This window comes from Thermoascus crustaceus, assembly GCF_041956765.1.
Source record: "Thermoascus crustaceus strain CBS 181.67 unplaced genomic scaffold VTN00scaffold_1, whole genome shotgun sequence".
Lineage (NCBI taxonomy): Eukaryota > Fungi > Ascomycota > Eurotiomycetes > Eurotiales > Thermoascaceae > Thermoascus > Thermoascus crustaceus.
Genome location: NW_027192527.1, coordinates 5,379,450 through 5,391,203, shown reverse-complemented (window position 1 = coordinate 5,391,203; position 11,754 = coordinate 5,379,450). Strand labels below are relative to the sequence as shown.

Sequence of the window (11,754 nt, the reverse complement as noted above, 5' to 3'; positions counted from 1 at the left end):
GCTTAGGGCTTACCCTAAGCTCACAAGCTGCGAGAGGTCCCGCGTTCGAATCGCGGCTCGGGCCCTTCTGTAATGGAAAGGCTTCTTTCATCTTTTGCTTTTTATAATTTCTTTCGCCCGGCGTGGTGAATCAAGCAAAAGCTGTACAGACTCCTAGCAGGTGTACCAGCATCTGATTAGCCTCAAATGCCATAAAAAAAAGGGGCCCAACATTTTTGGGTAGATGCCCGTGGCCCTCATGAAGCCTTCCAACGATAAGGAAGGAATGGATGTCGATGGATTGATTATCTATGTATTGGGCACATAAATATATGGCGTATATTACAACCAATGAACGGAGGGAAGAAAGAAAGAACAAGCCTGGATTAAACCTTTCACTAACCTTGGAAATAATAACTACGTTCCTAAACATGTGCAGCCAGGAACCTGGTGTCTGGTACTATTGCTCAATCTTTCTGGTTTCTGGTTCAAGGACCCGAGCCCGGGATTGGATGGGGATTGCTGCCGAGGGACTGACCGAATATTTTTACATTCACCGCCAACCATGTCGTATTTTTGAACGTTCCCCGAGTAGGAATAATATGGATACCTACTCAAAGGAGCTATGTCTGCTGGCCGGGATAGTCGATAAGGTAAAAGGCATCCATCAATGAAGGCTTCGTTTGGCGTCGATGTTGCTTGGTGTGGTCTTGGTCTACGTACAGACAGTACTTACTTATTCCAATACAGCACTCGAAGTTTGGAATGCGGTGAAGTTGGGACGGCTGCAGTTTGTTAACATGGAATACTTATTGTACAAAATGGACTGGAGATCGTGGATCTTTATTTCCATCTGTTCTAGCAGCGACGAAATAAGTTAGGGTATCTAGGTATTCTGTACAATACATCTATTTCTATACTGGTTGGTGCTATACAAGAAGAGTGAAGTTTGTCTGTCCCGAGTCATCATATGTCACTTCTTCCCTATGCTCTTTCCTTTTGTTTCGTGGCACTTTGTTCCTCTGGCTCCTCCAGCGGTGTCTCATCCCCGACCTCATGTTTCCGAATCCGAAGATCTCTGATATAGTCGTGCAAGCTAAGTCGGACGGCGAATTCGTCTTCAGAATCCCGGCAGAGCTTGCGGATCTCCTCACGTGCCCCCTCACCCAGTGGCAGATTACGTTCGATCATATCCTGGAAGTACTTGTAGGCCGAGCGGTAGTTCCCCGAGTCCAGGCAAATGAGGATCAGGCGTTCGAATGTCGTGGAGTCCGGCGTCACTCCAAGAGCCGCCATCTCCTTCACAGCAAACATGCATGCTTTGGTATCTTTGGCTCTTCGGCACGTATTGATGATGGAATTGTAGGTTGTCACGTCAGCACCGCTGGGACACAGGGAATAGAGCTCCTTGTAGAATCCAATTGCGTCTTCTACCGCGGACTTATCACCCAACGGAGCATGCTCACACAGTTCGATAACGACGTTGGCGCACCCGAGAGGAATGTCCCGTTTCTGGGCCTTTAGCTGTTTAAGCATGGCCCATACATCTCGCGGCGGTGTTTTTGACCTTATCATATACGTAAGAATGGCACGGGTCGAGCTCTCCTCCAGTTCAATTCCCGACTTCTGCATGGTGCAGAGAGTGTCGAACGCGGCGTAAAGATCGCCGGCCATGACGTACGCTTCCACCAGTTTCTCATAATCATCCAAAGAAAAGGGCACCTCTGTTTCGGCAAGAAAGCGGAACACCGAATTAGCTAGTTCAGTGTCGCCGGTACGTGACGCGACTGTCAAGACGTTGCTGCACACTCCGTAGGATGGCTTGAGGAACCCCAGTTCCACAACATGCTTCCATGTATATCTCGTTGTCTCATGATGGAGGGCCTCGCTCGCCACATCCAGCACATGCCACCATAGATTCAGTGTCATCTCATGTCCCTGATCTGTCCGAGACTGCATCACCTTCAGCACTTCGTCAAACTCCTCTGCGTCGCAGAGACTGTAGACTAGGAGGCTATGGAGCCAGCCTTCAACAGGTATGCCTTTCCGATCCATTTGAGCCATGTGATCCATCGCCAACTCGAATTGGTGCTCTCGGATAAATCCAGCCACGACGTAGTGCCAACCGGCAGGACTCAGAGACAGCCAGCGGTCTCGAAGGGTGCGAAGGATCTCTTGACGTAGTAAGTAGTCCGGGTGAACTGCAAGAGCCTGTATCGGACGAAAAGGTCAGTCAGGCCGTACAGAGCGAGAGCAGGTATATGGGCTTCTCTCACCTTCAACGCTGCATGAAGTGTTCCCGAGTCAGCCGGAATACCATTGCGCTCCATCTCCTTAAGTAGATTTCGGATAGTCTCTGGCCTACCACGCTCGGCGTCGATATTGGCGAGCATCAGCGCTCTGTAATGGCGGACCTCTGGGCGGATATGTCGATCCCTGATCAGGGCGCGCAGGATCTGGGTCGCGCTTTCGACACTGGGTTTCTCGTGCACTGCATTTTGGAGCGTGTTCTCTAGATTCTCCGTCGTCCTTCTCTCTATATCCTTTGGTACACCTGCCAACCTTGTCCGTTTTTTCAATTTAACCCGTTTGAGCTTCACGCCCGATGACGGTGCATGCTTTCTTGTATGCTTTCCACCCTGCCGATTGCCTTGAGCGTTCGTATGCGATTGCTCCGCAGGTCTTGATCCCGCAGATTCATTTCCTGGTAGGGCTCTGCTGTCGGTTTTGCCATGGTTTTCGTTCAGATTCGCAACACTGCTGTCACATCGTCGCGCTGATGTTGCCAAAGTCGCGGATATGTAAGTCGAAGGACCCTTTCTCGATATCAATGGTACAAGTGGCCTCTTGAGTGCAGTGTGGCCGAATGATGGACAGAGACAATGCCACAAGCCATCGAAGATCAGCATCCCCCGCGGCATTTCGAGCCCTTTGCCGAGTTGCAGCAGAGGCCTGGCCGCGGCGCGTTGGAGGATATACCGTATCACGTGCAGTTGATGGAGCTTCCCCGCAAACCCACTCCACAATAATATACCCAACTTGGCTGATGTGTCCGAAAGGATACGTGAATCGGAAATCGATTCCTATTACTGCGTATTTACCATGAAACCCCAACAAGGCACCGTTCCTACCCACAGGGCCATATACGCCTAGGCCATGCTCGACTAAAGCGCTAAAAAAGAGAGCTTCATTGCAAAAACCATCCACACCAATTCCCGCAGGGTATCTTGTACGTCCTTTTCCTATCCATATCCTATCATCCTAACCGCCGCCCCTTCCTCTACCGCGACCTCGCCCGCCGCGTCCACCGCCGCGGCCGCGCTCGCCTCTTGCACCTTCGCCCCGCTGCTGAGGACCGCCCCGGCCCCGATTTGACGGCTGGTTCTGCTGCTGTTCTTTGACGATATCTATGATCTCTTCTGGAACTCGCAGATATTTGATCTAGCACGGAGTAAGTATGCATGATCGTTGTATGATGCTGGGGCACGGGTGGTGATACGTTGTTACCCCTCACGTAAACCTCAGGTAATCTGAAGAAACGGTCGCCTTCAGGGCTGGTCTGAACGACTTCCTTAAGGGTAAGGTTCATCCAGTTGTCACAGTTAACAAGGTGTCCGTTCAGGGTCTCTCCGTTCTTGAGCTCGACGAGCATCGGGTGGCCCTGGGCGGCCGTGAGCAGGCCCAGAGGCAACTAAAAGCACATATGGTTAGCATCATAATGTAAAGTATTATGTGCAAATATGTAGCGAAAGCAGATATACCATTTTGAAATAGAGAACTTGGAATTGGCTAGAGAATGCCTGGACCCCTCTTCAGTGAATTGCGCACACGTGTCTGACGCAGCGATGTCTGCGCTCTCAGGATGAAAAGAAGGATGAGAGAAGAAAGCGGTATGGGTGCTGAAATGGGAAATTTCTAAAACGTCAACTTTAGCCACCTCATCAGCTGTGTAGAGGTGTTAGGTAGCTGTACCAGCGGCCAACATGAGCTTCAGCGATGATCTCGACGCAGCTGCGCGGCGGATCGCGGAAAAAGAAAGGCGCCGGTCTCCAGCTCCGCCCGGCGTGCTGCGCCGCGTGCACCGCCCCGTCCGCCCCCGTCTACTTCAGCTGCTGGAAGGTCTCCGCGATCAATTGCATCGCTGATCCTCAGAACCCCGCGGGGTCTCATCTCTTCCTCCATCTACACGTTTTCGTATCCATCTTCGTTATGTCTGCTTGAGATTGCCGCATGCGTGTTGGTCTTCAGCCACCATGCGCTGCTCAGCAAAGGCAGCAGTGTTCTTGCTGGGTCCCGCCGTCGTTTACTCGCTGACCGCCCCTCTGCCCACGCGTTCTGCGGTCGACCGCGACTCCTCGGCCTCCGAGGACCCTCCCGTACTCCTGTGGCAGAGTCAGTCTACCTTCACCATATTATGTCATCATGTACTGAACCTCCATAGATGACCAGCGCGCCATTGTGAGATTCGAAGCCTTATGTTCGGGATGTCCAGCGGGGATCGATGATGCCTTGGTATGAACGTTCCTGATCGCCCTGCCTTATGCCCGTTGCTGATCTGGATGGTAGCCTTTTGAACTGGACACCGGCATAGCAAATGAAGCATGTGGGGAGAGCGGCGTGTTTCTCAATGGAAAGGAATTGGTGCACACTTGGGATGGGAATTTAGGTTACGGCTCAGGGACGATTGATGCATTGCTTTCCGATGGCGTAATTGCCGCTGAACTCTCCGCGAGCTGGCAGAGTATCTGCATTCCCGCTCCGCCGCAATCTTCGAATAAACATACGGCTCAGGTACTTACTCTCCGCATCGATCGTATCGGAGAGGAAGACGTGGAGGAGGGTGGGGTTGGTTTCACAGCTTCGTTCACGCAAGTTGGCTCGCCCGAGATACTTCGTCTTTGTACCCATCCGTTGAACATATCGGATGATGACGCTTCCGTTGAAGCTTGGCGTGATCCATCGGACTCGGAGCGCTTGGAGAACCAACCCAACATCCTTGGTCCTGGGAACGACCTTGAGAAGCAACTTGAACAGGAATTGAAGACGTTGCAAGATCTAAAAGCACAGGCGGACGATCTGCAGCATCGCATTATCGCGAAGGAACAGAAGATCCGCAAGCTGTTACAACAGGACTGTAGGTCGCTGTTCGCCAAATGGCAGCAGTGTGGGAGTATCGGATGCATCGTCAAGGTTTCACTACAAACGGTACCTGAAATGATCCGTCAGATAAGGTACCGATTTGGGCCTCTTCCGTCTTCTGTTTCTGAAAAGATAGTACCGGCCTGTAATCGACATGGAGATTCCTTCGACCCCTATACCCCATATCAGCGACCTTCTAGCGCTTCCGAGAACCCGGGGAATTACACCGATTTCTCTGCAGACCGCACTGCCGGAAATGAGACGAAAGGGCCGTCATTGTCCAACGTTCCAGTTCACACTGCCAATCAGCCCAAGGTTCCTTTTCCGGACCTGGAGCTGTCACCTCATGATAGGATTAGGGACTTTGCGAGGTCCTGCGCGATCTTACTCCTCATTGCCTCACTGGCTGCTCTTGCTGTCAAGGTCTCTCGAAACTCCCTAACCTGCCGACGACGTCGTGTAGACCTGGCTGCTAGACGCGAAGAGCGAAGAGCTCGTCGCGCCTACAGGTCAGCTGCACGTCGTCTTAGGTGGAGACAGTGGTGGGAGGGCAGGTCCTACCAATCTGCACCTTCTGTCTCCTCTAGTCATTCTCTTCAGCAAATTAACGACGCCGAAAGGGGTCAAAATCCGGATTCGGATACGGATCAGGTGCCTGGACAGGGTGCCATGCAAGCTGAGATCTTGGGCTTGAGGCGGGTACTTGAGTTCGTTGGTGAGCTTGTTCGAAACAATGGTGGCGATGTTGAAGGAGCACCAGGTTCGCGACAGCATCTGCGGAACGAAATTGCAGAATTGCCTGCTGGTAGATCATCGGCCGGGAACACAGCACCTTCATCGACAGTCGGGCTCACGACAGTGAGCTCGCCAAGATCCAGCAGTATGGTAAGCCTTGACACGGCATCTTCGGTTACATTGGAGACCCTAGATACGCTAGACACCGACCCTCCGAGTTACTATAGGTGATCTGTGATGTATTTCATGCCGACTCCTTCATATTCTAAGGGGCGAGGGATCCATTTTTCTTGAAATGGAAATAAGGTTCACTTTTTTTTCTGAAAAAATTTTTTTCTTATCATTTCAGCAGAATGTCATGGACATATTGGATATGGGGGGCCTGGTCGTGTTTCGAAAGTGACACTGGCATTCAGATGCTTTCCAATTGATATCTGACAGAAACACTTGTCAGAATTATTTTGCACTATGCAGACAGCTCCCTGTTATTATTATCTACAGCAACTGGACATCAGAAATGACTCCGACGTTTCTCATCTTGGGTCAATTTCGAGCGTTCTAACGCTATAAGTGGCGATTTTGGATTTGGGTCTGTTATTTTCTGCTTCCATTTCTCCTCTCATTTCCTTCTCTTTCCCTTTCTGGTGTTGGAGGGCGCAAGACTGGCCGCGGAGGCTTACCTTTGTTGAACAATGCGGGATGGATATCTCCAGGAGATTTTGGGCATATTTCTTTGCTGTTCTTAGTATAGTCATAATGTGACTTGGGGTACTCGGCGTGTGGCTATTTGACAGAAAACAATCGATTTATTTCTTGCTTCTTTTCAACATGAAAGATTACTGTTGAATATATCTTGGCTAGTATATTTACCATGGATCCTATGATATTTCCACCTGTTCTTTTTGATGCGCAGCTACTTCACGTCTTGGATAACCGTCTGTTTGAGCATATATAAACTCGCGGGATTGCTAATGTACATTGTCGCCCACATACACCAGGAGTCGCTTCTTGCGATGCATTCGTCCCGGCGTCAACTATCAGATTTCCACGCCAAATCAATTTGGAAATTTCTGCTCATTTCCCCCCCTTCCTTGCCTGCTTCTCCTGATAATCTTATGCAATGCCACTCTGCTTCCCCTAGAGTGTTGCTTCTGAAGGGATCAGAGAAAGACGCCAATGGAGTCAACGTCCTGGAAGATGCAGGAAAACTGCAGAATGAAGACATGATGGGTCAAAAATTAATAAGACAACATTAAAACAAAAAATGAAAAGGATGGGCCTTTAATAATAAAATACATCTACGCCTTCTGCCGTTTAGCCGCCTCATCACCCTCCTCTAAATCCTCATCCTCCTCCATGACTGTGTATTTCCGCTTCACGCGCTGATCCCTTCCCAGGGTGCCCTCCCCGGGCCCCTGTTCCACCTCAGCTTCCTCCCTTGCCTCAAGATCCGCCTGCTCGTTCTTCGCGCGCATCTCCTCTTCGCGTTCGGAGAAGACCTTGAGCATGTTCTCGTAGCCTTCCTCGACGTTCGCCAGGGTCTCGTCGAGCTTCTCGATGCGCTCGCTCGGCTCCAGCTGGATGAGCATGTCCCGGGAGCGCTTGTACAGGCGCTGCTTGACCAGCATGCGCCACCAGTAGTATCTCCTGTCGTTCGGATCGTCCGCGTTGTACTTCTTGATCACGAGCCGCGAGACGTTGGCGCCACCGCGGATGCGGTTCTTGAACGGGATCCGGCTGAGCAGGTACATCTCGAGGATGTGGGCGTACTGGGTCGGTGCGATTTTGAACTGCGTGCGGATGTCGTGGAGGAGTTTGGTGGGGATGATGGATGCCGTTGGGACGAGGCGCGGGCGCTGCTTGCGCGTGGTTTCTTTGTATGGGTCCGGGTTGATGTTGATGTTGTGCTTGAGGAATTGAGGGCGGAGGATGTGGAAGTCGGCGGTGTCGCGGAGAGCATCGAAGGCTTCGTTCGGGTCTTCGACGGTCAGCTCGAAGACGGTTGGGTCCTCGAAGCTTGCGGTGTGGATGGTCGTGTAGAGGTGGGTTCCGTGGCCGGAGCCCTGGTGAGGGGGCAGGATGAGGAATTGGGCTATGCGGACACGGGAAGGCAGCTTGGAGATCTCCATGTCGTCGTGGTATAGCCATGGTTCGTTCTTGACGGTTGGTTTCTCGGAGGGGTCTCTTTGATAGAACCACCAGCGATAGGTGGTTGCGTATCCAACTATCGAGTACTGTGAAGCGGTGGGTGTCGGAGGGGTGACCTTCTCATATCTGTAGTGACGAAATCAGCAATTGAACTGTAGAACGACATAATCGGTAGAAGCCACTTACACGAAATAAACGGTCCATCTCTTAAGCGTCCATTCAGGGTCATCTGTAGCAAGGGGGGTTCCGGCTTCGATGAAGAAAGACACAAAGATCTGGGCGCGTTCGAGCAGAGCGCGGACATCGGGGTCGGCAAGTGATTCAGCCCAGATCTCGTAATTCCTCTGGTTGGTCGAGTAGCTGTGAACCAGCTTACCCGGAGGAACCCAGTCTTTGGCTTTGTCGTCAGTTTGGACAGCCTTTTCGAACTCGGGAAGCGTCGTAAAAGCAGCTGTATGGTTCCAGTTCGGTCAGAATCTCCAAGATCAATTTTATCCAAGAATGATTGTTATAGGAAAGGGCACCACTAACACTCTGGAACCCACTCCCTCAGTGTCCTATTCAGATCCAATGGCGCCGTATCCGCGACAGCTTTGAACTTGTCATCGTACGAAATGTGAACATGCGAACGCAGGTCATGCGCCGCGAACCGCAGCCGTATGATCAAGCCCTTGTACCCGAATATTTGCTCATCATCACCAAATATCGGGTATGTAAATTGTGGATGGAAGGTAGAGATCGTCTGGGGCTTCTGCTCGCCCGGTTGGACCAGCGTGATATGGACGGCATCATTTGCGTCGCAAGTCCCTGGAGTGAAGCACCTTCTGTTAGCCTGAAAAGAAGTCCTTGGAAAACAAGGGGTGTGCAGGTTGGATATTTACAATCACCCTGGCTCGCCATGTTGCTGGCACTTTCGCACTTGTTAGAGTTCGTTGGGTTGATATTTTGATTGAGAGGCAGATGCGATGCGCCCGCAACTAGAGTTGATGGAGCTGACGGCTTCAGGCGCGTCGGACCGCGTTGCGCAGCTTCAGTATGACCGCTTGCGGTTAGTGGTGTCACAGTGTCACATGACGTCAACTCGATTACTCGGAGAGCATACCGTAGTCACTTGTATACACTTAAAAATTTTTTTTTCTATGAGGCAATGTCTAGGACCTAGTGACCGATGTAAACCGCCTGAACTGCATATTTTCAAGTTTTATCAGGTCTATGTAGTATTGAAGGGCTGCACCCTGCCACATCTGATAACTTCGGCATTCAACACATACCAATTTCCCGCCTTCAAGAAAGCATTGAACATTACGATCTTATTGCATTTAGTGATTTCCAATATTCCAACGTGACCTCGCGGTTTAGTTAGAGTACACCCCTCACCAATCGCATACACTCACCCCTTTATATCAGGGCTGTTTAACACATGATAGAAATATACAACCACGCCTAAAACATGAAGATCTAAGCCTAACTAGAGGTTATCCACTTTCGAGGACAAGTCCATTTACTTATCGCGCGAAGAATGATCAGCCTCGTGCACGGCGTACATGTACATCAGCCGACAAGGATAAACAAAGCGTTCCATTTAGTCATAATACTTTTCCCTTGCGGCCGGAGGGACCCCTCTATTCCTGCGCACATATCTAAAATGGAAAAGAAACGTCTTTAGGAATTTAAAACAGGAGAAATAATGTCTAACAGCCGGTAGCATTCATAGACCCCGGATAGTTCGTTGCTCCGGCCCAAGTGACTTGGGGGCAGGCGTTTCTTGGCGGAGGCCGGCGAGGAAATGGCTGTCCCGCGTGGGTCCTCCTGGCCGCGCCGGCGAGACGTACCTGGGCAAACCATCACAATAATAATCTATCCATCCACCCCAGACTCGACCCGTGATTTCTCACCAGCTTCCTTCACCTGTATTAATAGATTTTCTTCTCTGTCCCATCTCTTCTACGTCAAGTGGCGGGTTTGGAAAATTTGCGCTGGCTGAAATTCGCCTCAACAAGGACGATTGTTGCGAACTGACACAATGATCGAGGTTCTCTAGACGGGAAAAGGGTGCGAAGATCAGAGTGAAAGATAACCATGGAGGGTCTATTTACTTTGCTCATTCTGAGCATTGTGATGGCCATTACGTGAGTGCGATGCGTTGTCCTGGTTGCAATTCTTGGAACCTGGCTAATTGTCTCTCCCTTCGACAGGTCCTTCGTCGTTGGCTCATTGCCCCTTTCCTTTACGCTCTCCCCATCACAGCTGAGATTGATATCCTCCATTGGCATGGGAGTTTTGGTGGGAACATCTCTGATTGTGATTATACCCGAAGGAGTCGAGACTCTCTACAGCGCAAACTCGCATTATGCTCGGAAGGACATTAGTGGCCGCGCACTGGATATCAGATGGCAGCATCAGAGCAATCACGCAATAGTTCCCAGGGTAAAACCTGATGCGATTGATTATCTTACAATTCCCGGACCAGTTATACCGGAGGTGTCGAATATACCGACCCCATCTTCTACACCCACAAAGGAAGGAGAAGTACATATCGTGGGATCTCACGGCCCGCTCAAGAGTAACGAGCCTCAGGCTCGTAAGGAAGAATCACATGGCAGTAAACATAGTGACGATCATGAGGAAGAAAGCTCCGCTCATGCGTGGATTGGGATTTCTCTCATCAGCGGTTTCATTCTGATGTATCTTATCGACAAGCTGCCGGAATTGGCCTCGTCCTCGAAGCACCAGCGACCACCTTATCATATTTCCTTGGACAACTTAGGATCGGGTCTGCGTCGCGGTTCCTCGCCTTCTCGGGATGGAGACCTATTGGAGGCCGGTAGCTATTCGAGGCGCAGTCATAGCTTTGCAACCACGACTGGTCTTGTGATCCATGCTGCTGCGGACGGAATTGCTCTGGGAGCGTCCAGTTCCAATGCCAGCCTGAGTTTCATTATTTTTATCGCCATAATGGTCCATAAAGCTCCTGCTTCCTTTGGGTTGACATCCGTGTTGCTTAAACAAGGCCTCTCCAGTCGCGCGGCCAGGGGCCATCTGTTGGTTTTCAGCTTGGCAGCCCCTGTCGGGGCTCTTACGACCTTTCTGTTCGTCCAGACATTGGGATCAGGACTCAGCGGCGATGAGGCAGGGACTCGATGGCGGACGGGAATGCTATTGCTGTTTTCTGCAGGCACTTTCTTGTAAGTCTTTGTCACGGTTTCAATGGTTATCGATATAGACAAGCTGATGATGATGAAGATACGTCGCGATGCATACAATGCAAGAGAACGGTCCTGCCCCGACGACAAATGACTCATTCATGAACGGTTATGGGGACGGAAGAGATACTCAACGCTCGAACAAGTCAATGAGAGACTTGATCGCTTCGGTCATCGGCATGATCTTGCCGCTGTTCTTGCAGATTGGTCACGCTCATTGATAGATTAGCTCGCCGCTCATCGAGTGGGTGGCATGCTTTGTCCGACTTGGACGAGTCCTCTACACGTGCGCATAGTCCTTAACGATCTAGAAGCCCTCGACTATACAAGTTTTAAGGCGAGGCTCGCAATATCTGCATAGAAAGGACCCCAGCCCAACTGTCATCATTTCCGGCAAGATAATGCCACTATTAATTTTGATCGCTAATGCAAGGTCGTAACAGAGCCCAGAGTTCTCCAAGGTGACCTGGCTGGCTACGAACGCGATAGCGACTCGCCACTTCTTTTCATGTATAATGCTCTGGCAAGCTATCTGTACTGGTTATAATCA

At 50.8% G+C, this 11,754-nt stretch overlaps 6 protein-coding genes across 6 annotated transcripts; 2 read left to right on the top strand and 4 right to left on the bottom strand.

Annotated features, from left to right (window-relative positions):
• Positions 1–963: 963 nt before the first annotated feature.
• On the bottom strand, positions 964–2,900 carry VTN00DRAFT_1948 (uncharacterized protein; the record flags this gene model as incomplete). Its single annotated transcript, XM_069428111.1, has 2 exons — positions 964–2,190; positions 2,256–2,900. 2 exons carry the CDS (start codon positions 2,898–2,900, stop codon positions 964–966), a joined length of 1,872 nt encoding a protein of 623 aa, XP_069292650.1.
• A 340-nt stretch (positions 2,901–3,240) lies between these two features.
• On the bottom strand, positions 3,241–4,149 carry VTN00DRAFT_1947 (uncharacterized protein; the record flags this gene model as incomplete). The annotated part of the gene is made up of 3 exons (XM_069428110.1): positions 3,241–3,420; positions 3,479–3,670; positions 4,084–4,149. The coding sequence occupies 3 exons, from the start codon at positions 4,147–4,149 to the stop codon at positions 3,241–3,243; spliced, it is 438 nt and encodes a 145-aa protein (XP_069292649.1).
• Positions 4,150–4,232: 83 nt separating this feature from the next.
• On the top strand, positions 4,233–6,084 carry VTN00DRAFT_1946 (uncharacterized protein; the record flags this gene model as incomplete). Its single annotated transcript, XM_069428109.1, has 3 exons — positions 4,233–4,371; positions 4,421–4,491; positions 4,546–6,084. 3 exons carry the CDS (start codon positions 4,233–4,235, stop codon positions 6,082–6,084), a joined length of 1,749 nt encoding a protein of 582 aa, XP_069292648.1.
• A 302-nt stretch (positions 6,085–6,386) lies between these two features.
• VTN00DRAFT_1945 (uncharacterized protein) lies at positions 6,387–6,608 on the bottom strand (the record flags this gene model as incomplete). The annotated part of the gene is made up of 1 exon (XM_069428108.1): positions 6,387–6,608. The coding sequence occupies one exon, from the start codon at positions 6,606–6,608 to the stop codon at positions 6,387–6,389; it is 222 nt and encodes a 73-aa protein (XP_069292647.1).
• A 543-nt stretch (positions 6,609–7,151) lies between these two features.
• On the bottom strand, positions 7,152–8,901 carry VTN00DRAFT_1944 (uncharacterized protein; the record flags this gene model as incomplete). Its single annotated transcript, XM_069428107.1, has 4 exons — positions 7,152–8,127; positions 8,188–8,452; positions 8,533–8,808; positions 8,883–8,901. 4 exons carry the CDS (start codon positions 8,899–8,901, stop codon positions 7,152–7,154), a joined length of 1,536 nt encoding a protein of 511 aa, XP_069292646.1.
• Positions 8,902–10,080: 1,179 nt separating this feature from the next.
• On the top strand, positions 10,081–11,425 carry VTN00DRAFT_1943 (uncharacterized protein; the record flags this gene model as incomplete). Its single annotated transcript, XM_069428106.1, has 3 exons — positions 10,081–10,130; positions 10,197–11,186; positions 11,245–11,425. The coding sequence occupies 3 exons, from the start codon at positions 10,081–10,083 to the stop codon at positions 11,423–11,425; spliced, it is 1,221 nt and encodes a 406-aa protein (XP_069292645.1).
• Between the last annotated feature and the right edge of the window lie 329 nt (positions 11,426–11,754).